Source organism: Periplaneta americana, chromosome 3 (assembly GCF_040183065.1).
Source record: "Periplaneta americana isolate PAMFEO1 chromosome 3, P.americana_PAMFEO1_priV1, whole genome shotgun sequence".
NCBI classification, from domain to species: Eukaryota; Metazoa; Arthropoda; class Insecta; order Blattodea; family Blattidae; genus Periplaneta; species Periplaneta americana.
This window is the reverse complement of record NC_091119.1, coordinates 149,949,869-149,976,397: the sequence shown is the minus strand read 5'-3', so window position 1 is coordinate 149,976,397 and position 26,529 is coordinate 149,949,869. Positions and strand designations below refer to the sequence as shown.

Below are 26,529 nucleotides of genomic sequence, written 5' to 3'. Positions count from 1 at the left end.
AAGAACGGAAGAAATGATAGCTCGAGTTGCACAAGAAATCAGACGAGACTGCAGACAGTCAATAGATGATGTGGCTACTTTGTTAGGCATTTCGCATGGTTCTGTGCAGTCCATTCTGCACAATGATTTGAAAATACAACGTGTGTGTGTGTGTGTGTGTGTGTGTGTGTGTGTGTGTGTGTGTGTGTGTGTGTGTGTGTGTGTGAGCACGTTGTTCCAAGAAGCCTAAGAGATGAGCAGCGGGAAGAGCGGCAACTGGTTAGTGGAGACCTGATTGACTAGGATCCAACTCTCTTGCACAGAGTGATCACAGGTGACAGACATGGTGTTTCCTTTACGACCCGCAGCCAAAGCGGCAGTCTTCAACGTGGAAATCTCCCGGCTCACCACGGCAAAGAGTTTCCGTGCCGACCGATCAAATGGGAAAGTAATGCTTGAAGTGTTCTTCGGTATCCAGGGTCTCGTATATTTCGAATTTATTCCTGAGGATCGAACTGACAGTAAGGAGGCGTATGTTGCAATTCTTCGGCGTCTTTGTGATGCATTTCGACGAAGAAGACCCAACTTGTGGCAAGGACAGAATTGGGTTATCCATCATGACAATGTCTCAACACATCGGTCCTATTCTCCAATTCCGTGTTAATAAATAGAAAGCGCATTTCAGACTCTTTCGAACCACAGTATTTAAACGAATAACGTCCAACACAAAGAAGAAGAATTTGCATATGTTTGTGACATGACGAAGTTGAATGGCGATATTGTTCGTTATAGTAGGTCACTGCCGCTGACGTAATGGAATTCTAACCAACGCTCTTTTGTAAAGCAATGCAAACATTTATCTTGCAATCTGCAGAAGCATTCAGTGTTCAGTTCGTCCGTTATTTTGGTACAGTAACAGACAAGAATTTCTCCTTCCTTCACTTTTAAAAGAGTCATACCAGTTTTTGTGTCAATTTATATTATAATTACGAAAGTATGCGAATAGTTTGAATTGCTGGCACAGCATAAGCAAGAAAATATTCTTCTTAGGACAATTTAGTCTCTTGTAATTTATATTGAGTTTTTCTGCCATATGGCTCTATTGAAAATTAATATTAATTACGGTAATTGAAATTATGGTTGAGATTCTCATATCGAATGAATTTTAAACCACACTATCAGCCACTAGATTCATAAATATCTCGTTTACTTACATATTTACGTATATTATTTAAATCGGATGTAGATATCACTAGTGAGAAAATTTCACACGAGTCCTTTTTTTTTTTTTTTTTTTTTTTCGAAATTAACTAAACGATTTCTTGATTCACATTATGTCGAAAATGTATAATGTCAACATATTGATAAACTTGTTACTTCATTTACATGTTTAAATCATAGGGACAACAACACGTACATTGTGGGTATAAATTGAGTAATAAGACAAATCTATACATATTCACTATGACACTTACCTGTTCACATCACCTTCCAATAAATATTGAAAACGTCCACCTTCTGCATAAATGCAGGCCTTACATAGTCTCGTGGCTCTGCGAAGACGACCCCAAATTCTTGGCGTGTTTCGTATTATCTCACAATCTGCCACAATTCGATTTCGAAGAGTTTCCACATCAGCAACCTGAGTCCAATACACCAACGATTTTAAATGGCCCCACAAGAATAAATCTAGTAGATTTAAGTCAGGTATGCGTGGAGGCCAGGCAGCTGCTGGTTCACCTCTACCTATCCACCGACCAGGAAACCTTCCATTCAAGTAATTGCGGACACAGTGACTAAAATGTGCTGGAACACCATCGTGCATAAAATGTAACTTACTTGACGATGAATGATCAGTGAAATCAGGCATGTTGTTTCCAGAATGTATCTGAACACTCGCCCCGTGAGTTTGTTTGGAAGTACATGGGTCTAAATATCGTATTACTAAAAAAGAAACCTCCCAGATGTTGATGCTGAACCGCTGTTGGTGATGTGATTGAAGAATTGCACGTGGATTTTCATCTGAACAGTTAAGTGTCATAGACGGACTTTCAAAACTCGGAAACCAAACACTTTCGGTCTTACATTGATATAAATTAGTTTTATTATCTACATATAAGGACCTCAGTCCTGAAGTTATGCCATATATTTTTGACACCCCGTAGAACAAATTTTACATCACAAATCACCAACATTACCACCACTACCAACACCAACAATAACACCATTACTTAATTATTATGTATTATCGTTTGTTCAACAGATAGAAGAGTTATATTCGGAGATCCTGTATGAAATCCTACACATTGTTGGCTGTGATGCTAGTGATGAGGAACACCGTAATCCTCTGTTCTCCTATTTACAAGAGGCCTTCAAGTTGGATGATGAGAAGCACAATGAATTGCTGGAAACTGCAAGAGCAAAGGAGGTAAGGAATTAATGATTTTTTAATTGGTTATTTTACGATGCTTTATCAACTGCTGTGGTTATCTAGTGTCTGAATGAAATGAAGGTGATAATGACTGTGAAATGAGTCCAGGGTCCAGTGCCGAAAGATATCTAGCATTTGCTTTTAATGGGTTGAGGGAAAACCCTGGGAAAAACCTCAACCAGGTAACTTGTCTCAACCAGGATTTGAACCCGGACCCGCTCGTTTTACGGTCAGACATGCTAACGTTACTCCACAGCAGTTGCCGGAATTAATGTTAAGGAATATGAAATGTAGAACAAAATCTGACAGAAAGTGTTACATCTATAATAAAGCTCTGAATTACAATGTTTATATTGGATTTTATGAATGTGACTAACACATAAAAGTGAAATAAATAAAAAAGTGTAGACAGTAAAATTAATTACTCCAATTAGTGCTTCAGCTCTTTTCAGTCCAGAACTCGTACAACAAATTGAATGCGCTCTTAAGAGGGAAATAAACGTTATTACAAGAAAGCAACTTTTAATTTAATTAGAGATTTGTCTTCAGTTCTGCGTAACTTTAGTTTATATATATATATATATATATATATATATATATATATATATATATATATATATATAAATTTGAGTTAGAATATTAGAGATCACAACTACATAAATATAATTTGGTATGACAAAAAATTTGTTTTCTTACAGGCCCCAAACATTCTCCTGAACGTTGAGGTTATCGAAGCCAAAGATTTGAGACCAAAGGATGCTAATGGTAAGTTAAATATCAGTTTGAATTTATGATTAATTTTACAGGAAACGTATTAATGTGGATTTAAAATCGATAATAAACAACTACGTGTGAAATACATTAAGTATAGACCTACAAAGTCAATTAAATATTCAATTTAAATTATAAAATAGATTACCACACAAAACAATAGCTAAATCAAGTAGGTACCAGTACCAGTATAAAGAATAGTTGTAAACGAATTACTAATGAAATTTCTTAATTATATCCTAAGGAAAAAGTAAATTGTGGGACGACCAAAGAAGATCTCAACGGACTTCAGTGTCCAATATATGATGATGGTCATGGTGATGATTATCAGATGATAAACATGATAAAAATTGTCTGTTTTACAGCTTATAAACAGTATTTCAATGGTGTTCTGGTAAAGGGAGTAAATTCATTTTTTGTGCAAATAGAGTTTTGTTCCCCAGGGAATACACAAGATAAATTCTACAATTGGGTGTGCAAAAAACAAAAGAATACTAGTATTTGATGTATTTTATCTGTGTAGAGAATTGTTTGCAATAAGGGTTCGATGTTTAATTTTCATGTATCTCAAAATCCATTTTTATGACTTATTTCCCTTTACCCAAAAACCATCGATTTAATTTTGTTTAAATTTAATTAAATTGATATTCATCAAATGAATATCATTTTTAGCAATTCTGTAATTGTTGTTGGTTATTATCGTCACTTGTCAGCCATCATTGACTCACCACCACTATCCGCCATCAACACTTACTTCACACTCCTCATTACAAGCACTACTCACTATCACCTACACTTGAAGTTTGAGACCACATCACCTATTAGAACCACTTAATATTTTCCATGATCACTACTCAACACCATAATTCACTTACCTCCACCATCATCTACCATAATCAGTACTCAAGATCATAACCCACTTCCACCACAACTACCCATCACAACCATCCACTCATCACTATCATCCACCTCCCACTACCATAACCACCACTCACCACCATTATCCACCTTCCACTACCCACCACAACCATTCAATATCCACTATACCGACTCACCACAATCATCCACTTACAGTGCAATCTACCACAACCACCACTCACTCATTATCATTATCATCATCATCATCATCATCATCATCCATCTCCTACCTCTTATCATCCACCATTTCCATCCTCCATTATCACCCACTATAAACATTCTCCACCACCATCCAATACTGTTACCATCCTCTGGAAGATAATGATTTTGAGGTTCTCCAAATTCTGTTTCACGAAAAGACTAATACCCTTAAATGTTAAGTTTCCATTAGTTTATCAGTAAATTAATACATACTGAGTTGAGTCATATTTAATAAAAAAAAATATTTTCTTGCACAGGTTTAAGTGATCCATTCTGCACTCTGTTCCTTACCTCATCAGTTTCTCACCGCTACAACACTTCTGTCAAACAAGAAACGTTGACTCCAGTTTGGGAGGAACATTTCTCTTTGTGAGTACAAGAATACGACTTTACATCGTTAATTTTCAAATTTTACACTATTAGTACATTTAACTCAGTGCATGATACAAATGTAATTCATTGCAATCTCTGTTATTCTCAATCTATGACTAGTATATTGTAATCTCTGTTGTTCCCAATTTTTCGTATAATTTCAGTCTAGCTGTACATCACTGCAATCTGTTATTTAAAATTCATTGTAATTGTTATTCTTAATTAGTTTATATAATTTTCATCTATTAACTTTAAGATTTTTATATAACTTGAAGATTTTGACAATGTCAGAAACTTGAACTGTACTGTCGACAGCTAATAAATATTAATATTGATACAATATTAATAATATTATTTTTTTCTTTAAACAGGCCAGTGGAGAATCCTTCAGACGATATCCTTTGTATTGAAGTTTGGTGAGTATTGATACTACACATTATTTTATCTACGGTATTTCACAAATTGCGTAACATTACACATGGTACCGAATACCTTTCTGTATACAACTTAATTACCGTACTCGCAAAATTCAAATTATCCCTAAGTTACTCTTGAAATTAAACATAGTCGGATTAATTCAAAATCGTGTTAATTTAAATATCATAGTGCTACTGTAACTTGAAATACCACACTTTACGTATTGCGTCCATTTGAAGTGACATTATTGTGTTCACAAACATTAGTCCCTTTTACAAAATAACGCTTAAACCACATCCGAAATTCAATGGCCATCGTACTAGCACTCTTAAATACGTAATGAATTTTAAAAATATTTGTGCATGACTATTGAAACTATCATACCAATAATTTTCATACAACTTTCAGAAATGTCCTGTGTTTTCCAATTTCAAATTTTAAAACAGATTCAGGCAATTTTATTTTACTGCGGAATATTAGATGTTACCGGTAATGAATTTTGTGTTCTATTGAAATACTCTGGCATGAACTTTAGAACTTTGAATAAGTATGGTACCGGTACATCTTATAAATATTTTAGATTTACGAAACCTATTAATGTTGAAGGGTTTCAATAAAATTCTTAAAACCGAATTATTAAATTTTGGTTAATTACCAATACTGCTCTAGTTTTGTGAAATTGAGACAACTGAAAGCACAAACATCATTGCAAAAAAAAAAAAAAAATTAGAGTTTCTTGAAATGTATATTTCGGTTTAAATTCAATTTTCTTTTTCATTTTTATGCTACTAATATACCATGAATAATGAAAGTTAATAAAGACACAGTTATTAAGTATCATTTCATTTGACACCATTATAAATCACTTCTAAATAATTATTATCTTTTATTACAGGGATTTTGACCCCGCAGAAACGGTTAGAGAGAAAATGATGAAAATTGGAGAAGTAAAAGGCGTGAGGGGTCTCAGGAAGTTGATGAAAGAAATCGCCATTACAGCCTCCACAGGAAAACATGACAACGAATTGGTTGGAAGTGCTCAACTACCTCTGAAGGTCGGTAATAATTTTACGTCATTAAATAACTTTATTATTTTTTAACAGTTTCTTATTTATGAATAGACTTTGATTTGATACAATTTAAGAAATAACTGTATAATAAATGTTCAGGATGGTCTTTCGAGAAAAGGGACTATGGTGTAAAGAAAAATATACACCCATCTCCGTATTTTATACCAGTATTGATTGAAGATCATTAGAGTAGACCTACATATATTTAAGAAATAATAATAAAAAAACTTATGTGATCAATTCTTTCTAAAAAGTTAATCTCTTAGACATCATTAGAATGGTTTCTGAAGCTATAGAGATAGATGCATATCTATATACTGTAGCGTGAAAATTTAAAAAAAGGAAAAAATGAACAATATGATAAGCAATAAAAAATTAATTCATTTACACAATGTATTAAATGAATGTGTTTGCGTGGTTACAGAATATTCCGGCATCTGGCCAATTGCTTTGGTGTACATTAGAGAAGAAAGGCAAAGCAAAGAAACAAGGAGATGTGAAGATTCGGCTGAATTTCAGCTCGGAGAAAAATTCACAAGTTGCAGCTCAAGAGCACAGACACCTGATTCGTCTTATGTTACTGCACGAGCTCGAGCATTCAAAGGTTTGTTTGTTAAAATCGTTACACTGAACAAATATCAGTTCACATTGAATACCTAATAATATCTTCTTTGTATTCCATAATGTGTATACATGTGCTTCGTATACTTTTCTCTTTCAGTTTACTGTTTATTATCACACTTATTTTGTATTAAATGTATTTATATATGTCTCTGTTACGAAACGTCAATGGAATTTTTTTTTAAGTTTAAAAAATACTATTAACGAATGTAAACATTTTACCAATACCTTCACCTTAAGGGGTCATGTACACCATTGAAGGTCAAATTTTTTATTTTTTATTTTTAGTTTGTTAAAATATAACTAGTCCTTGTTTTATACATTTTTTAATGCAAAATGAAAATTTTTAGTCCATCGAGAAAAAAGTCAGAAAAAAATATTTTTTATTCGTGTAGGTATTGAAATGATAGAGGCCAATTTTGTGAAGACATTAATTGTGAATAAAATGAAGTATAAAAATATTTTTAAAAATTTGAAAATTACTTGAAATATTTGGGAAACTGTTTTTCCTAACGCAGAATGTACTTGTCAATTTAATGGCCCTTAAACCGTTAAAGGTAAATGTATTTTTAATTCTACAATTTGTTTAATAATGTAGAAGAATTGTGTAAACATTACACTAAATTTCAGACTGAAAGGAGTTCGGATTTGGAAGTAATAATTTTTTTGGAATATAAAGTACATATATGCTTTCATGTGTTAATTAACTAGTCAACAAGATAACCTAGTTAATTAACACGTATTCCGAAGTGATATAGTGTTAAAAGTTGTGTAATCAAGATGTATAATAAATATTAGAAAATTACTAAATTTAGACAGATCAATGGTGTACATAACCCCTTAACTCACAATTTTGTTTGTAACTATTTTCCTGATAACCATTTTAGTTCTGCTTTAACTTACAACTATGCACCTCAGTTATCTTTTGTATATTTATTTTCCTTCTCTGTAATCTAACTTGAAAAAAATTATGTAACATAGCATCTGTAAAATTACATAGAAAGGAATAGGAGAAAGGAAATTATTTCTCATACAAATGATATTGAAAGCAATATTCATACAATGAAAGAAATTATAGTCAATAACTGCCATATAGATATTGAAAGAAATAATTACCGGTATGTATTCATGCAGAGAACAGTGTTACGAAGAGTAATTATGCTAGTAGAGTAGCAGTACTTTTATATATACCGGTATTTCCTTAAAGTAAACAAGTTAAAAATTACATTAAAAATTTGTTGAAGTAAATGCTGGTAAATAATTACATACCGGAACGTATTACATTTCGAGATAGAAATAAATTAAACCGTTTTTCTTAGTTGAATGAAAAAGATTATATGTAACATAATTTTTGGGACACAAAAATACAGACTTCCACATATTTATATTTCTCAGTATTTAAAGTACTGTTACGTAATCAACATATTAACACATCTTAGTAAACTACAACAGATTTAAATGAAGTTGTTTTCTATTTTGTTTTCTTCATCTTTCAGGAAGATGATTTTAGTTTTGAAGAAACTGATGGCAAGATGTTTTCAAAATTCAAATTGGGAGTATGTAAATGTTCAATATGGATGTAATTGTTGTGTTGTCCATTGGGATTATACTGCATTTGGGGTTATACTGCATTTAGATTAACGCGGAATTATTTTGTTGGGATTGGGTGTTATTATTATTTTAATGTACCGTAATTTTACTTTGTTCCACACATATACAATGATTGTAATAAAATATAACATTTAATTACATATCAAATAAACGTTCAGCCCATACAAGAAACAACCTTTTTTTAAAATACAGGTGTAGAAACAAACTATTTGCACAATAATACATTTGCTGTAGTGTTTCTAGTTCTCCCTAGAAATAATTATAACAAGGTTAGTTAGGTCTATTTCATATATGGATGATAATCAAATCTTTTTCATTCTTGTATGCAAGAGGGCTATAAAATCTCTTGTTTGTATACCTACACTCTTTTAACACTACAAAATAATTACTGATTAACTGTTAAGTTATTTAAATTAATAAATAACGACTTTACTGTATTGACATTTTAAATAATGATGTTATTGTTTGACTAGTTTCTATGTTTTTTCATCATCTGCCGAATTCTAGTCAAATTCAGCAGATGATGAAAAAAAAATCGAAACTAGTCAGGTACAATAACTTAATTATTCAAATGTTAACACAGTAAAATCGTTATTTATTAATTTAAATAACTTAATCGTTAATCAGTGATAATCAAATATTTTAAGTTGCATGCTAGTTCCTCCTCTTTCCAAGCTATGCAATTCTTTTAAACTTTATTGCCTGCTTGAAACTTAAGTAGCTTCTTTATTAATAAAAATAATATGGATGCATTAAATCAAGTACCTACTCTAATTGATAATGAATATGATGCATACTTGACACTTGCTTTCAGAATAACAGCAATAATATGGAAGAAATAAAATTTGAGTTTAAAATTATGTGACTTATTTTAAATATTGTTTTTATTTTAAAAAATTTTACAACGAAGTATATATCCAGTTTACATGAATCATATTAATGCATTAATTTAAAAAAGAGAACTTTCAATTGTAAAACTTTAAAGTTTTTTTTTAAGAGCAGGTCTTTCACTGCAAACTCAGCATTAAAATTATACATATGAGAGAGAGAGAGAGAGAGAGAGAGAGAGAGAGAGAGAGAGAGAGAGAGAGAGATAAGAGGTTAATGCTGTCTTAACACAAAACAAAATTTACCGCATATTATGATACTAGTCTAAAGTTAAATTTCAAAATTTGTATGTTTTTTTTTTCTTTCCATATCAGTAGCTCATCATTATTGTAACACTTAGTTTCTTTCTAGTAGTGTAAGAAAATGTATACGAATTTACCCACGAGAATCAGTTGGAGTCCTTTCAAAGAATCTTGGGAAACATTTTAGAAAACCTTTTGCGATATAGTCTGCAAGTTCGGGCCCATCAGCATTATGATCTTTACAGTGCTTCTTTCATAATACTTATTCTGCCCTCACGTTTTAGATAAACGATAAAATGCAACACTAACAAAATAAAAGATACGATTGTAGCATTATGGGCTAATATTCATCTTCCTGGCTTGCTGAACAGTAAATTATTGCTGCTAATTGCAAGTTTGGCGAAAACATTTCTTGAAGAGTCAATGAAATAACATTTAGCATTCTGCCTTGATGAGGGGTAAATTACTGCTGCTGATTGCAAGTGTGGGGAAAACTTATTTTTTGAAGTAGTCAATGAAATAATACTGGTACAGTATTTAGCTTTCTGGCTTCCTGGCTTGATGAAGGGTATATTATTGCTGATGGTTGCAAGTGTGGTGAAGTATTTCTTGAAATATAAAATGAAATAATTTAGTTTTCTGGCTTGATGAAGGGTAAATTATTGCTGCTGATTGCAAATGTAGCAAAAACTTATTTCTTGAAGTATACTAGTCAGTGAAATAAGTTTTGCTTTCTCACTTGATGAAGGGTAAATTATTGCTTTTGGTTGCAAGTGTGGCAGAGACATAAAAAATTAAATAATTTAGTTCTCTGACTTGATGAAGGGTAAATTACTGCTGCTGATTGCAAATATAGCAACAACTTATTTCTTGAAGTACTAGTCAGTGAATTAAATTTTGTTTTCTGGCTTGATGAAGGGTAAATTATTGCTTTTTGTTGCAAGTGTAGTGGAGACATAGAAAATTAAATAATTTAGTTCTCTGGCTTGATGAAGGGTAAATTACTGCTGCTGATTGCAAATATAGCAAAAACTTATTTCTTGAAGTACTAGTCAGTGAATTAAATTTTGCTTTCTGGCTTGATGAAGGGTAAATTATTGCTTTTGGTTGCAAGTGTAGTGGAGACATAGAAAATTAAATAATTTAGTTCTCTGGCTTGATGAAGGGTAAATTATTGCTGCTAGATGCAAATGTAGCGAAAACTTATTTCTTGAACTAATCAACGAAATGATATTTAGCTTTCTGACTTGGTGACGGTCAAATTATATACTGCTGTTTGCATGTGTAGCGAAAACGTATTTCTAGAAGTAGCCAATGAAATAAATGTTAGCTTCTGACTTGATGAAGGGTAAATTATTGCTGGTTGTGACTGTGACGGAAATTATTTCTTCGAATAGTCAAAGATTAATCGAACACCTAAATAAATTTCTAACAATGCTTTTGCCTTTATTATCTTTCCAAATTTCATTTTTATTTTCAAATCAAACTTTTGCATAGTAGCACAACAAAAGCACTGCTTGTATCTTAATGCCTGAAAAATATGTCAGAATATGTAAATATATTGTAAATTATAAGAAGTACATTCCAGTACTTCTTATTATTGCATAAGTACCTATTTCAAGATGACCTATTGATTGATGATATTATTTTCAAATGAAAACATGTTCAATTGATGCACATATATGGGGGTAGATGTTTATTGTTACTGAGGAAACGTTGAATGTTGGGTACACTTAGGAAACATTTTTCACATGTCATTTGCTTTATCTCTAGGTTGAACATTACCAATGGAGTGGAAAGTTTTCCCATTCAGCAGAAACCATCATAACACAGCATATGGTTCAGTGTGGAATGACAGCAACAGCTGTAACATTAGCACAGTGGGTCGAGTTCATCAACGTCCATGTTGACCATCCCCTCAGCTTCATTGTTTTCTCACTCCTCCTTCAGAAACTAGTCAGACCTGTTCAGAATGGACACATCAGTGAAGATGAGGTAAAAGAAAAAATTGCTAAAGATTTTATTTATAAATATGAACGACAAATCTAAAAATAAAATAATAAAGACAATCAAAATTAGAAAATACACAAACTCGAAGTTCGAAGCAAATAGTAATTTAATGAGAACTAATAATACTGTGGGGAGCTCACGAGATCGACCCTGGTAGGAATGTGCAGTAATGCCAGTCCTACATGCAGGCAACACCCAGCGTAACGCCACTCTTGCTCGCAGAAAACGACATATCGTAATGTCACGCTACTAACTAAATTACATTGAAGGATGTGGGACTAACTACTAAAGATATTGATGAGGTTATTTTGATAGGAGGATCGACTCGGATTCCTAAGGTGCAGGAAGGAGTTGAACATTTTTTCAAAAGAAACCATCTAAAGGGGTTAATCCTGATGAAGTAGTTGCTGTTGGGGCAGCTAACTAACCAACGTGAAACATTCGATCAACTTTTAAAATATAAACTAACAGTTTCAACTTATACAACACACTGACACAGAACTAGTCTCAAATTATCTGATATTTTCAGCCACAGTATAAATTAAACATCATGTGGTGACAGTGATGTAATCTGTTTAGTGTCATAAGGGTCATAACTCATAACAACATATATTATCTCTGGTCAGTTATAGGAAGAGCGGTGTTGTATTCATCAATACTTCCCTGCACTGCACCTAATTAAAATACATCTTGTAGAGATTTTCTCATCAGCTCCCTACAATACACTTTCTCTTCAATATTTTAATTTATCGCTATATTATTATTATTATTATTATTATTATTATTATTATTATTATTATTATTATTATTATTGTTATTGTTATTGTTATTGTTATTGTTATTGTTATTGTTATTGTTGTTATTGTTATTTAAAACTTTTAGCTTTTTCATTTTGGTATGTTTATATAACTTCAGCTTGTTGTTTAGTCAACTCCCCAAATACAGGTTATACATATTACATACAATACGTATTTGAAAAAGAAAAATGATAAAAAAATGCTGTGCCATTATGTTGTGTATGACTGACTGAAATTTTTAAGTTTCATTTGAAGTACCGGTATAGATTCTTTTTAAAATAATGCCAAACAGTTAACAGATTCAAGTCCTGACAAAGGCGAAATGAATAATGACAAATGACACAGATTTACCAGACACTTTGTAACCCCAAGTCTACTATTCGTCCTCACTGATTTAGTGGATATTATATTATTTTTCTGTAACTTAATATTTTCTAACCAAAAGGAGCTACTTTAGAAGATAAGAACATTTAAGTTCATGAAACATATTATATTACTTTGTATTATACATTTTAACATGGCCTATAAAATACTTTTTTTTTTTTTTTTCAGACGGTTTATCAAACTTATAGATGAAAAATGTATGTCAATTTATAACGTATATCTTTAAAATATTGCAGAAATTAAAAAAAAAAATACTTTTTTACAAATTAATCGTCTTGAAAATGCACGAAAGGTACCATACTATTCAAAGAGATGTAGAAATTTCACTTATTTAATCCTCGTAGTTTCTACCTCGAAATAAAATTGTAAAATTAAAATTTTTCAAGATATGACATATCTGAGACCCTTCATAGCAAGCACGTAATTTTTTGTATTATAGGAGAAGTTATTCTGGGAAGCTGCGAAGAAGCTCTTACCTTCTTGTTTTAATGGTATTAGAAAAATTCGGAAGCTGACACATAGTGATAAGAATACATTACACCAACTTTCTTCAATTCTCAAGTGAGTATTATAAAGGAATATGTGCATGAACTTACTGTAGAATAATGTAAACTAGTTGAAAACATAATTTTGATGAAATTACTTTTCTCCCACTAATACAAAGGAAGTTATATTATATGAAACACTTATGGATAAACTTGACTATATGTAAAGCATTCATATCTACAGATTCTTTAATTATATATATATATATATATATATATATATATATATATATATGTATGTATTTACTTTTCATATTTAGTTCGCGTTTTCCATTTTATTTAACAGGCATCAAGTAATAAAATCAAAAGTTTCATTGTCTCATAATGTCAGCGATATTATAAATTTTTAAGTAACATTTTAATCACCTTTTTTTAAATATTACATTGGAATTAATTTGTTTTCAGTATTTTGTCACAACTGGCAACACTGCAGCCTCCTGAAGGTACGGATCTGTTTCCTACTTCAATATATGGCTGGTTACCAGAAAGCAATGAGAATGAAACGAATTGTGATATTCGTGGGACTTTGGATATTGCTGTATCTCAGGGAGCCGAAGACTGGTAAGAGAAAGATATGTATTTCTTGCATTGTAAAATGTAATTAGAAGAGTTTAAAATACTCGTTTATTGTTGAGAACATAGCAATTATAAACTTATACATCTTGATTACACAATTTTTAATACTATATCACTTCGGAAAAATTTAACACAAGAAAGACAAATACAGTAATACGTTTTCCGAAATTATAAACTGTTTTCATCACACAGGTTCGCCCATATCATGGAAAATAATAACACCAATGATTCTTCTGAAGAAGTAAGATTAAACAACCTTATTAAAGTAACACAGCTGGTACGAACAGATCTGCAGAAAGCAATTGAGTTCCACGATAAAATATTCCATCAGTAAGTATTGTAATAAAATACATAATTATTTCTCTTATATCAGAGTTTGAAACCAAAGGGCACATGCCAACGCAGATACAAAATGGAACAAAACATTCCCTGATAGAAATGCAAAAAACATTGAACATCATAACTTAAAATTGTGAATGATTGATAAAATGGCAAACTTACTAGTGTTAATTATATAAGCCCGTGTGGCTTACAGCTGTTTCGGCGTATACTGCACACCTTCATCAAAGCCTATTAGATTCTGGCGTCATCTACATGTCGCTGCCTGTTGTAGGGATGTGTTTGCGTGTTGAAAAGTGGAGTCAAATAGTGAGTGTGTTCTGAAATTGATCTGTGTGTTGAGAATTTGATTAGGGTGTGTTTTAGTGTGTCTGTATATTTTGTATTGTTCTAGTGTGTTGAGTTTTTGATTTTTGGGTTGTATGTGTAGGATTTCCATATCTGCATTTATGTTATTGTATGTATGGTTAACATTAGTTATACATATATTCGGCATATGTAGATGTAGCAGAGACAAAGTTAAATTGCAGGTTTGAGAGATAAATTTAAGGTCAAATTAATTGAATTATTATTAGTAAGAAATTCACATTTCTTCTAGAAAACATATTTGCTGCTGTCATTACACACTGTCTCCTGGGAGGAAGTTTAAATATCGAGAGAGCTTGATGCTTAAATAATACACGAGATAATTCTTGATTAAATGACAATGCATCTCAGCAACAATTTTCATTTGAGTAAAACAAACACAGTTAGGATATGATGAGTTTATGGTACTGATACTCATTTATAAAATTGTTCACTGAAAATGTAAGAGAAACGTTTATTTACAGATAATAAAATTTACCTTTTCCTTAAAATAATGTACGAAGACATAAAATTTGTAACCTTATACAAAATAAGCTATATTGAATTTAATTTTATGGTGGCAATGACAGTGGCAACGACAATATCTGAAAATGTAAATATTCACAAATTCATGTTTAAATAAATGTATGTGTGAGTAGATATGGGAATGCTTTTGATAGTGAGGGGAAATTCCCCTTCGTACGCTACCTTTACAAATTAAAACAATATTTATAAGAACAACATACTTACTTATGTACCAGTAGCCTATATTATTTTTACTATATTTTTGCAAAAAATATAGTCTATAATATTCCTTACTTAATAATGACAACCAATGTATTATTGTATTCCCATTTCTTAATATTCGGTACTGTAACAAAATTATTGTTACATTGCCTTCATATAAGAACTGTATCCTTATAACTATTTATCTAGATATCTATATAGTTTTGTTAAAACATTTACTTTTATTTTTTAGGTCTTTCAACTATCCTTATTCAAGAACGCTGTATAAATTGTACGAAACAAAAGTAAGTAATGATGTTTATTCTGTTACATAGTAAAATATTTAATCCATTAATATAAATATTTTTTCTTAACAAATTTACTCTCTTTTGCTTCCAGGTTGCAGAGATAGTTGAACCAGTTGTAACAGAAGTTTGTAAATCTCTGAAACCACTGAAGATCAATGATAGGTCAGCAGATGGCATTTGTGACGGTGATCCATTGTCGATGGGAACAACCCTTTTTGAGCTTTATCTTGTAGTTCAGAGGTTTGCAGTGTAAGTGAATTTTATACAGTCGGGTGTAATCGACATTTAAGATATTAAAATTATGAATTTTAATTCTTATTGACATGCATGTAGAATGGAGTGTGTACAAAGATATATACTGATACCATATGTTATATGTCTTGTGTCGTAGTAGATAATTTATTGATATTTTTGTATTATGTTACGACTTACTTACAGTATTTCATTCTATATTGTATGATAATGTTTATTTATAGGCTTGGAACTGGAGTATGTCCAGGAGATTCGGAAACTTTCCTTATAAGCAATTTCCACCTCTGGTTCCATCCTGGTGTGGCTCAATGGCTTGATATTGCTCTGTACAAAGCCCTCCAAAGGATAAAGAAAGCTGTTGAACTAGATCAACTTGTACCAGTGGACAGTAGTGTCAAATACAGCTCTTCTGCTGTTGATACACTTGCCATTTTCTACCAGGTAATACTAATAACCTCAAACTTTTCAATTTTTTCATAGATATGGACTACTAGAATGAGTAATATAGAAAGAAATTAAATTTATAACTTTTTTATATTTGTAAACATATATTAAGAAAATAAAGCTTACATTAGTACTTATGTATTATTCGGAATCATCATAGGTATGAATCTCTCATAATTAAACATACATTACTGCTATTACTTATTTATTTATTTTTTTACTTATTTAGGTACTTACTTACCAGTACTTATTTATTTATTTATTTATTTATTTATTTATTTATTTATTTATTTATTTATTTATCTATCTGTCTATTTACTCACTCACTCACTCACTCACTCACTCACTCACTCACTCATCCATTCGTTTATTTGTTTGTTTACGTATTTATGTAATGCATCAAAGATAATTCTTATTACAGATAAAGATATTTTGGAAGCAGCTTGCCTGGCCAGATGTCGAAGGTTCCTATACATTTGTTGCCAAGATCATTGATGTAAGTATTAACGAAAATTTTGCTATTTCTCAGATTTCTAAGTTATGTTCTGGCAGTTCACTTCATATTATTTAAAAAATAGTTCTTAACATTAAGTGTGACTGAATTTAATTATTTGTAACAATACCTTACTATTCCATTAAAATGCAAACAACAATGACGTTTAATTTCATTCGGAAAATACCTAGCAACACTTGGTATACTGGTACCTAATCAGTGCATGTCAAAATACTCTAAGAAGTACGTAGATACTGATGTTCTAGGAAGATTTCATTGTATACGAAGTTTTATTAGTTGTCTATTTGAATATTAGGAGATGATGAGGTTAATTATGATTGACACAAAATATTAGTTACAGAATAATTACAATAGTATTTATTATCCCAGAATATTAGAACATTAGTAGAAACAACATAGAGTAAACGAATACTACTAGTAATACTAGAAATTGGACACTAAAATTGTACGTTGTTTACAAAACTGCAAACAAACAAAAACAATATTACAGTCAACGTAAAGGAAATACTGGTACTTGAATAAATAACAAAACGTAACAAAATAATTGAAGGAATGAAAAAGTAAGTTCATGGACACACTGAAATATTTATTTTCATTTCGGATTTTGGTTGGATTTCATTATATATCTTTATTATGAATAATATTTCATTAAGCTGTTTAATTGTTGAAGTTTCTATAATTGTAGTAACATAACCAAAAACTTCATAAACGTATTCTTCCGAACTGGAGCATAGTAGCTGTGGCTTCTTCTGGTTCACAAAGATTGTCTAAGCAAAGATGGACATCAGCTTTAATTCTCCATTTTCCATGATCCTAAGAAAAATAATATGTTAAAATGTTTCATACAAGTTCTCTTGATGCAGAAACTGAAGCTTAAATCCATCAAGTTGAATGCTCAATTGACCCGAAAATGTGTTACCAAAACCATTCATATTTCAGTCCTGCTTCTATTCATGAGCACATCTTGCATTTAATACCGTATTTACACTAAATTGTAGTAATTTATAATCGTATTTTTTTTGTATTTACAGGATATCTGTCGATGTTCAGTCTTTTATGCAGATCGAATGAGTGAGAAAGTGGAAGGAATGGGAGAGAGTGAAAATGTATATGAGAAGAAATTTGAAGTAACAAATGAGGTAAGGATGGTAGATGTACATTGTGTCTGTAATAATTAATCAAAGAAAATTATTGCATGGTTTTTATTATTAGCCTACTATTTTTTTTTTAATCTTGTAACTATTTTCATCATATTTATGAACATACATTTTAACTTACACATTGCATATGTTTTCTTATTACAGTGGTGTTTAGCTATAAACAACATTGATTATGTGCAGCAGTCAATTCAACCTTTCGTTGGAGAACTGGGAATGGATGAAATTGTCACAGCACTTGCTAACTTCAGAAGTCAGACAGCAGCTGATCATTGCAAACAGACGTTACAACTAGTCATTGACAATTCTATTGATACTGTGGGCAACAAAATTTTAGAACTGCTTGAAAAAGTAGCTGAAAAGGTAAAAATATGTAAATAAAATATTGGCAGTAATATTTGTAGAATAACTGAAACCAATTTGTGGGAGGTGCAGAGTTCTTCAAAGTACTTAGGCTACATAACATTATAATCTTCATTGAGTAATTAAATACGTTATATTATGTAAAAATCTTCATAATTGGTTACGGAATGTGCTTTATGCCAAACTTAAGAAGAAGTTTTACTAAAATGGAGAGAAGCGTGGGCAGTGACTTGGAAATTATAATTCACTGATGTTTAATTTCAAGTTTATTCTTTCCAAAAGAAACTAGGTACCATATAACAAAGTATTGTTTTAAAACGTGTTTATTTAAAACTTCAAAATTATTTTCCAAAATAAGAAGCTGTCTTTATACATCTTGATTACACGACTTTTAGTACTATATCACTTCGGAATTTATACTACATTCTTTCACGTGTTAAAATTAGATTACCTTGTTGACTAGTTTCAGCCTATTGTAGGCTATCCTCAGAACTCGGTATATAGTATATATTTCGAAGTTATCTTTGTCATTGGAATCTGTATATAAGACAAAATAGTATTACGATTATACAAGATTTTAGGCTTTCACAGTTGGTTTCCACCATGTGTTAAGATTTAATATTTATTTTCGAAACTACGTAAGCCTACAGATCCCATTATCAGGAAAATATTGTCCAAGACCTGAAAATGCACGTTAAGCTTGGTTTGCCCAAACAACAGCCCAACAAAATTTGCAACCCTTCGAATGCTGAGCAATTTAGTCTGACAAAGGAACCTTCAAGTAGTAACAAAACGCTGAAGATATTAAATTTCAAGTCGCCCTGAGTGGCGCAGTTGGTATAGCGCTAGCCTTCTTTGCCCGAGGTTGCTGGGTTGATCCCGGCCCAGGTCGATGGCATATAAGTGTGCTTAAATGCGACAGGCTCATGTCACTAGATTTCAGTGGTATGTAAAAGAACTCCAGCAGGACAAAATTCCGGCACACCGTTGATGCTGACATAACCTCTGCAGTTGCGAGTGTCAAATAAACCATAATTTTTTTTATTAAATCTCAAGATAGAGTTAAAGACTCAGAAATAATAATTCTTGTAGTATAATAAGTCATTATTATCAGTAAATGAAAGTTAATTATATATTTGGTCTTCGTATTATTATGTAGATTTTGAAGTACCATATCAAGGTATTTCCTAAACATAGGAAACAATTTTATGAATTATTTGTAATTCTTCATTCTTGGCTACACTTATTTTAACACGTATATAATCGCTGATCAACGTTATTGAACAAGTAACAACTACTTCACCGTGTTAACTGTATTTTCAATTTTTAATACTAACGTTATATATTTGTAGATGGCGCCAGCAATCAACAGATTCTTGTTGCAAGGAGCAGAACTACTTAACCAGGAAAGCAATTCTGTAGATAGACTGATGAAATACCTTGATGACAACTTACTGACATTGCATTCGCATCTTAACACTGATAACTTCACTCGCATCCTTTCCATAATCTGGGAAAATCTCTCGCATACAATGTATGACTTGGTTGCAAGTAATCTAGAGGTAAGTGTGATTTGTATATCGTATGTGTAATAATTTCAAACTTTCATTCATATGGTTGTCCGAGGGCTCTTGGCAAAATTTGTTGCCCATTTATCAGCTACGTTGAATTTCAACATTGAATAACCTTTGCAGTTGAAAGCGTCGTTAAATAAAATACTATTTTTATTTCTTTATTTATCTGCCTGGTTGTCAATTATATTGGCGTTAGAATTGTTACTCATTGGAGGAAGGAATGATTCAGAAAAGAAAAAAAATAATTTGGGAGAATCTACAAAATTAAATAATAGAGTATTAAGATCTTTAAAAAAATGCCGCAAAATATAGCAATAATGAGAATACAATTATTTTCTTTTAATTCCAGAAACGAAGACCACCAAATTTCTTTTTGAATCTTCATGAAACATTAAAAATTCTTGTGGGCTTTTTTAAGCAAGGTGAAGACAGTAATGAAACAAATAATCCAGCTATCCTCAAGCAAATTGAACACTTGCTTGTGCTACATGGTATGGAGTCATGGGAACTAATACATCAGTATCATCTGGAGCGACTGGAAGAACAGAAGATGATGGATGGTGGCAATCTTGGCTTGCTCACAGTCAAATTGCAGTTTGTGGAAAATCTTCTAAGGATAGAAATATTAAACGCCAGAAACCTCCAGCCTATGGATACCAGCGGTAAGTAACACACATTCTCTACTAATTTGTGAGGTTTCTAACAGAAGTATGATTAGGTATGATTTGATATTTTCGCTGTGTACAAGATGGTACGAGATTTTGTACTTTTTGCACTTCGTTACGGAACCAGAAACTTCCAACTAGCCATGTTTCTCGACATGAAAATCTGATATAGTGGGAACATAAAATAATCCGTTAGTAGTTAGGGGCATAATCAGGCACCTAGTTAGAATAGTGATATAACTTATAATGTTATTATGTGAACACTTTTAAATTTACAGGTTCCTCTGATCCATACGTGAAAGTTCATCTGCTACCCGAAGAGAAGTTTACAACAGTAACGAAACCAAGAACAAAAACACACAAGAAAACACAGTTTCCATTGTTCGATGAAAAGTTCACGATGTAAGTGATGATGGTATTACAGTGTATTTTAAAATTAAATTGTAATATGGACTTAATATACGAGTAAAACTTTTATCTAAATCTGAAAGCCTTAAGGTATACATCGACTCTTAGGATAAAAATCCACATATTTTCCTTAATGTCTTTCAAACTTTGGTGACATGATTCTTGAGAGTAAACTAAGCAATTTATATAATTCAAACTTGAAAATCGAATTTGGGGGTCCAAAGAAATAAAAAATATTAATAACATTTTGGACTGACCTAACTACATTAGAAATGGACCTAGGGTAAATCTTCTTTCGCCAAAATGTTCCTCAACGTATGGAGAATGTTACATACTAAAATTATTTATTTATCTTGAACCATTTAAGAAATATGCCACATTATATAAACACTTTACATAAAAATATATGTATATTTATATATTTTTGGAAAAAAATAATTATAATCGATTGAAAACAATAATTTTAGTTTACAACATAGCCACATGTTTAAGCTTTAATTTGGTACCTCAATGAAGTCTTTTTCCCAATTGGAAGCCTACTTTTTGTCTGTCAGAAGGATAACATATGTCGGAAAATGTAAAATATGAGAAAACAGACACTGAAGAAGGCATAAGGTATAGAGTAAAATATGAGAAAACAGACATTGAAGAAGACATAAGGTATAAAAGGTATAGTATAATAGTATAAATGCGCACGAACGTGCATAAAGTTTTGGTCTATCATTCCTTGCTGTATTCATTTAGAGTCTTTGTCCTATAGTGGGATAATGTTATAAATGCCCAAATAATTACGAAATTATTGAGATAATGGGTACAATTTGTATATTTTTGAAAAGCAGAATAAATGAGGCAAAAATATTATTTACCAAAATTTTTTAAGAAATCTAACATTTTTAGAGTTGATGTATACCTGAAGGCACTGGAAGGAAGAAAATCCTACAACTTTTACGTCATAAAATTAAAGGAAAAGATATTCGAATGCTTAAAAAATATATGTAATTTTTAAGGTATACCGGTACGTAATTTACTGCATTATTGTTAACCTTCTGTGATCTGAAATCAATAATTGTGGGAAGAGTATTACCTACTAAGAAGACTGTCCTGAAATATTCTACTGTAGGCCTACTATTCTGCTAACTTATAATGGAATTAAACCATTAATTTAATATGTTAATTAATTTATATTTACAGTCATTTGACTCCAGAACAGCGACAATTGAAGGATGGATTACTAATGTTTATAGTCAAAGATCAAGACTTCCTAGGAATGAACGAATTTCTTGGAGAAGTTTTTGTATCATTTTCTGATATTCCAAAGACTGAAATGACTACTGGACTTGAACAAATGGAACAGGTTCATCTGAAACTCAACAGGCCAACAAATCTAGGTTAGTATTTGTGTATATTTGTCTAATTTTTCATCCTTGATGTAATAGACACTTTACTCTACTTTGTATAGTACTGCTACCCTAAAGTAAAAATTATTGTTATGAGTAATTTTCAAATTTAAAGATTTTTAATGTTTCAAAGTGAAATTAAACTTCCATATTACGCGATACAATTTCACATTCTAGGTTATAAGATCATCTTATTTAAGCCCGGAAAAATATCATTACTTGAGAGGAAAAGCGTAATTATTCCATTCCCATTTACATTTAATGTACCTACGGGTAGTTATGTTGGGTGGCCGGGTAGCTCAGTTGGTAGAGCAGCTGGCTACGGACTGGAAGGTCCGGGGTTCGATCCCAGGTGGTGACAGGATATTTTCTCGTTGCCAAACTTTCAGAACGGCCCCGAGGTTCACTCAGCCTCCTATAAAATTGAGTACCGGGTCTTTCCCGGGGGTAGAAGGCGGTCAGAGCGTGGTGCCGACCACACCACCTCATTCTAGTGCCGAGGTCATGGAAAGCGTGGGGCTCTACTTCCATGCCCCCGAAGTGCCTTCATGGCATGTTACGGGGATACCTTTACCTTTTTTTACCTTACGGGTAGTTATGTTAACATTCGAAAGAATTTGGGAGAAGATATAATAAATTTTGTTTGAAAAATTTCTAGGAAAAAACTGTTTAGACCTATCATGTTCCTACAACTTAATGAATAAACGTGTTAGTTCTATTTTATATAACTGCAATTCAGGATCAAATTTATTGTATTTATTTTCAGTAATTATTAATGCAACTCTATCACATGTATTTTATACTCATTGTTTTGTTTTTCTCTCATTACAGATTCTGAAGCATACAGAGCTCTAGAGAATCGGCAAGACAAATTGGCAAGAGATTTTATAAAGAAACAAAAACAAAAATTTCCTTCAAGTTAAATCTACTACTGCCATTTTCAAATGATTTCTTAATAACATATTTGTCAATTTTCCCAGTATTTATTTATTTTATAATTGTAAATAAATCCCCTGACGTTTGTAAGGGCTATTTGCATAGCTTGATATAGAAATGTAAAACAGTCAATTGTTGTTGCAAATAATTTTTGCAGGGTAGTAGAACTTTTCATAAGCAATTACAGGATATCCTGTGATTTAAAGTGTAAGTTTCCATTCATTCAATCGCAGCTACATATATTTTCTTACTGACTGATGCTTAGACTGCAAGTTACAAGTGAACTATTGTTATGATAGACTGAAATATTTACCGATAGGCTTAATGTTTCGATTTTCTGTCACATTAATTCATTAGTAGTTTATGAAGGTTAGTTTTCCATGTATTCACAGTTCTACAGGACATGACGATTTTCACATCATTTCAGAAAAAAAGTAAATATATTACATTATGTTGGAGATACAAACTTAGTGCAATAACCAAAAATAGAACATATTAAAGTCACAAATATTTGATATTGAAAGTTGAGAACCACGAAAGTATAATTATATTTTCTTACATTTAAAACATTGGCGCTATTATGAAATAGGTACTGTAAAATAAATAACTGGAAAAAAAAAATGAATACATAAGAGACAACATGACTGGTGAATAATTATACATCATGCAATATGGTATTTAATGTGTAAATTTCTGATGAGTTCAGCAACAGAGTGCTTGTGTTATACACTATAGGTTCGAAGAATCTATTCTGTATTTAATAAATGCAGTATCCATAATGGTAGGCTAATAATATCAATTTAGCATTGTTCCTAAAGTAAATATTTTGCCAACAACTGATTCTTCCAGATATAATCATTAACTTCACTGTTTTACTCATATTTAATATTAACGTATCTTGTACTTAATGATTTAATTTATTATTTATTATGTCTTGCTTCAATATACTTCTCAACTTTCCTATATTTTGTAAAAGACATTTCAAATGTCTGGTCAGAGCAGTTGGGTAAAATATTTTCAGTATTTTTTTTTTCTTTCGCCAATCCGCAATTTGTGATAATTTTAGGTAAAATACTCATCCAACATTCTCAGGTATTTGATACTCCATGTTGGTTTACTATTCATATTTTCCGCAAGAATTGCGTGTAATTAAATGCCTAACAAGCGAGGGGGCTGTATATAGTTGAAGTCGGGAGAATGCTTGTAAATATGTATACTGTATTACATTTTTAAACATTGAAAATGAAGAATTTTTATAATGGGAAATGTCAGCTGTTATCCCATTATTTTCTTATTGTTGTACATAGTGTGGTATACTAATTTTGTAATATTCTTTTGAAATATTCACCTGTATGAATGGTAGAGTTGAATGTTAATAAAAGAATTACATATATAATGTTATGGTATTATGTTCTTCATAGTGAAAACTAAAATAACCTCAAAATAATAATTGGAAGTTGCTCATCATCAAACAGAAGGACCATATGATTATTCAAAGTGAAGTTTACTGAGAACATGGTTGTTTCCCCCCCCCCCCCCCCCAGTGAAGCTCCTTCATCTTGGCCTACTGCGTTGCGTACATCAGTGGTCACAAAACTTCACAAAATTAATGACATAGTGTGAATACTACCCTCTCGACAAAGAGTAAAGGTTAGAAGTGGAGTTCATTCATCAGTGAACGAGTATGTAGTGGTGAATTGTGAACTCCATTTCTATCTTTATTGCTCATAACAGAGAAATAGTAACTAGAAGGTGATGGAATGAAAATCTGTTATTTGTTTCATCTGTATTTGCTTAATTTGTCGTTTTTCATTCATCTGTCTTTTATTGTCATGCTGGAACATACATCTTACCTCACTAGGCTTTCAAAATTAGGGGTAACCTCATAAGTGGCCACTGTTAATTGTGCCTGAAACCCGACATCTGTGAAGCGGTTCTTCATGATTTTAGTAACTTATGTTCAGTTTTGAAAAAAAAATGTTCACAAATGTAAGTAGACCCGAACATAGATCCAATTCTGGCTGCCTGAGAAGTGGGTATTGAGAGGGTCAATATTTTTAAAACGAACCTCTAAACCAGCGCAATTCTTACACTTGCTTTTACGAAGGTGTCGTCTTGGATTTCAGAAACTTCAAATTGTAAGTCTGATCTTATTTTCACTAGGCCTATAGCTAAAATAAAGAGAGCGAATGTTTCTCCTCTAATATCCATTGTTATCATAACAAATAATTATATTCTGTAGGATCGAAATCTTTACGTAGATTCTTCGCCCAACAGTGCATAATACTGTGGAATCCCAGCCACCAAGTCACTCAATTGAATGCACTCCTTGTATAATGGCAGTTGACTTAATATATGTCGAACTTGGAGTCAGGCCACAACGGGATTGAATTTCGGCGTAACTCCGTGATTAGAGCACTTGGTATGTAGAACCAAGGATCTGGGTTCGATCCCCGGTGCCGGAGCGAATTTTTCTTCTCTAATAACTATTGTTACCATAACAGATATATTCTGTAGAACCAAAATTTAATCTTCACGTAGATTCTTCGCCCAACATTGCATAATACTGTGGAATCCCGGTCACCAAGTCACTCAATTGAGTGCGCTCCTTGTATAATGGCAGTTGATTTAATATATTATGTCAACATATATGTCAAACTTGGAGTCACGCCACAAAGGGAAAAACACTAGAGGAGAGGGATTCGACCCGATGCTATGGATTGAGCTTCGGCGTAGCTCAGTGGTTAGGGCACTTGCTACGTAGAACCAAGGACCCGGGCTCGATCCCCGGAGCTGGAGCGAATTTTTCTCCTCTAATAACCATGCGTTATTCTGCGTTTAATTTCCTCCCGAGAGTCATATTTGTTACTGTTGCTTCAAGATATTTGAATTTTTCCACCTCTTCAAAGAATGAATTTTCAAATTTTATATTTTCATTTCGTATAATATTCTGGTTACGAGACATAATCATATACTTTGTCTTTTCGGGATTTACTTCCAAACCCATCTCTTTACTTGCTTCAAGTAAAATTCCCGTGTTTTCCCTAATACCTAGTTTGTTTACGAAACCCCAAAATAAGCCTGGGACTGATTATCTGGCACGACCACAGCAAAGGAATAATAATAATAATAATTATTATTATTTATTATTATATCATTATCATCACCATCATTATTATTATTATTATTATTATTATTATTATTATTATTATTATTATTATTATTATTATTATTATTATTATTATTATTATTGGAAAACGTCTGTACC

The 26,529-nt window shown here is 31.8% G+C and overlaps 1 protein-coding gene across 11 annotated transcripts in view; it reads left to right on the top strand.

The window, feature by feature from the left end:
- Window positions 1-24,657, top strand: part of stac (C2 and C2B_Munc13-like domain-containing protein staccato) — a 194,607-nt gene extending 169,950 nt beyond the window's left edge. For 10 of the 11 annotated variants that reach the window (XM_069821789.1, XM_069821787.1, XM_069821791.1 and 7 more), the window contains 22 exons: window positions 2,243-2,407; window positions 3,109-3,175; window positions 4,558-4,669; window positions 5,044-5,088; window positions 5,985-6,144; window positions 6,584-6,763; window positions 8,277-8,336; window positions 11,295-11,516; window positions 13,152-13,273; window positions 13,663-13,818; window positions 14,026-14,163; window positions 15,497-15,548; window positions 15,643-15,800; window positions 16,028-16,244; window positions 16,669-16,743; window positions 17,793-17,900; window positions 18,066-18,281; window positions 19,634-19,843; window positions 20,205-20,517; window positions 20,799-20,922; window positions 22,120-22,316; window positions 23,157-24,657. In XM_069821789.1, coding sequence (XP_069677890.1) covers window positions 2,243-2,407; window positions 3,109-3,175; window positions 4,558-4,669; window positions 5,044-5,088; window positions 5,985-6,144; window positions 6,584-6,763; window positions 8,277-8,336; window positions 11,295-11,516; window positions 13,152-13,273; window positions 13,663-13,818; window positions 14,026-14,163; window positions 15,497-15,548; window positions 15,643-15,800; window positions 16,028-16,244; window positions 16,669-16,743; window positions 17,793-17,900; window positions 18,066-18,281; window positions 19,634-19,843; window positions 20,205-20,517; window positions 20,799-20,922; window positions 22,120-22,316; window positions 23,157-23,248 — 3,189 coding nt within the window. In that variant the 3' untranslated portion in view covers window positions 23,249-24,657. The remainder of the gene's footprint in view (window positions 1-2,242; window positions 2,408-3,108; window positions 3,176-4,557; window positions 4,670-5,043; window positions 5,089-5,984; window positions 6,145-6,583; window positions 6,764-8,276; window positions 8,337-11,294; window positions 11,517-13,151; window positions 13,274-13,662; window positions 13,819-14,025; window positions 14,164-15,496; window positions 15,549-15,642; window positions 15,801-16,027; window positions 16,245-16,668; window positions 16,744-17,792; window positions 17,901-18,065; window positions 18,282-19,633; window positions 19,844-20,204; window positions 20,518-20,798; window positions 20,923-22,119; window positions 22,317-23,156) is intronic. The other variant, XM_069821786.1, reaches the window with a different exon arrangement.
- The last annotated feature ends 1,872 nt before the right edge of the window (window positions 24,658-26,529 follow it).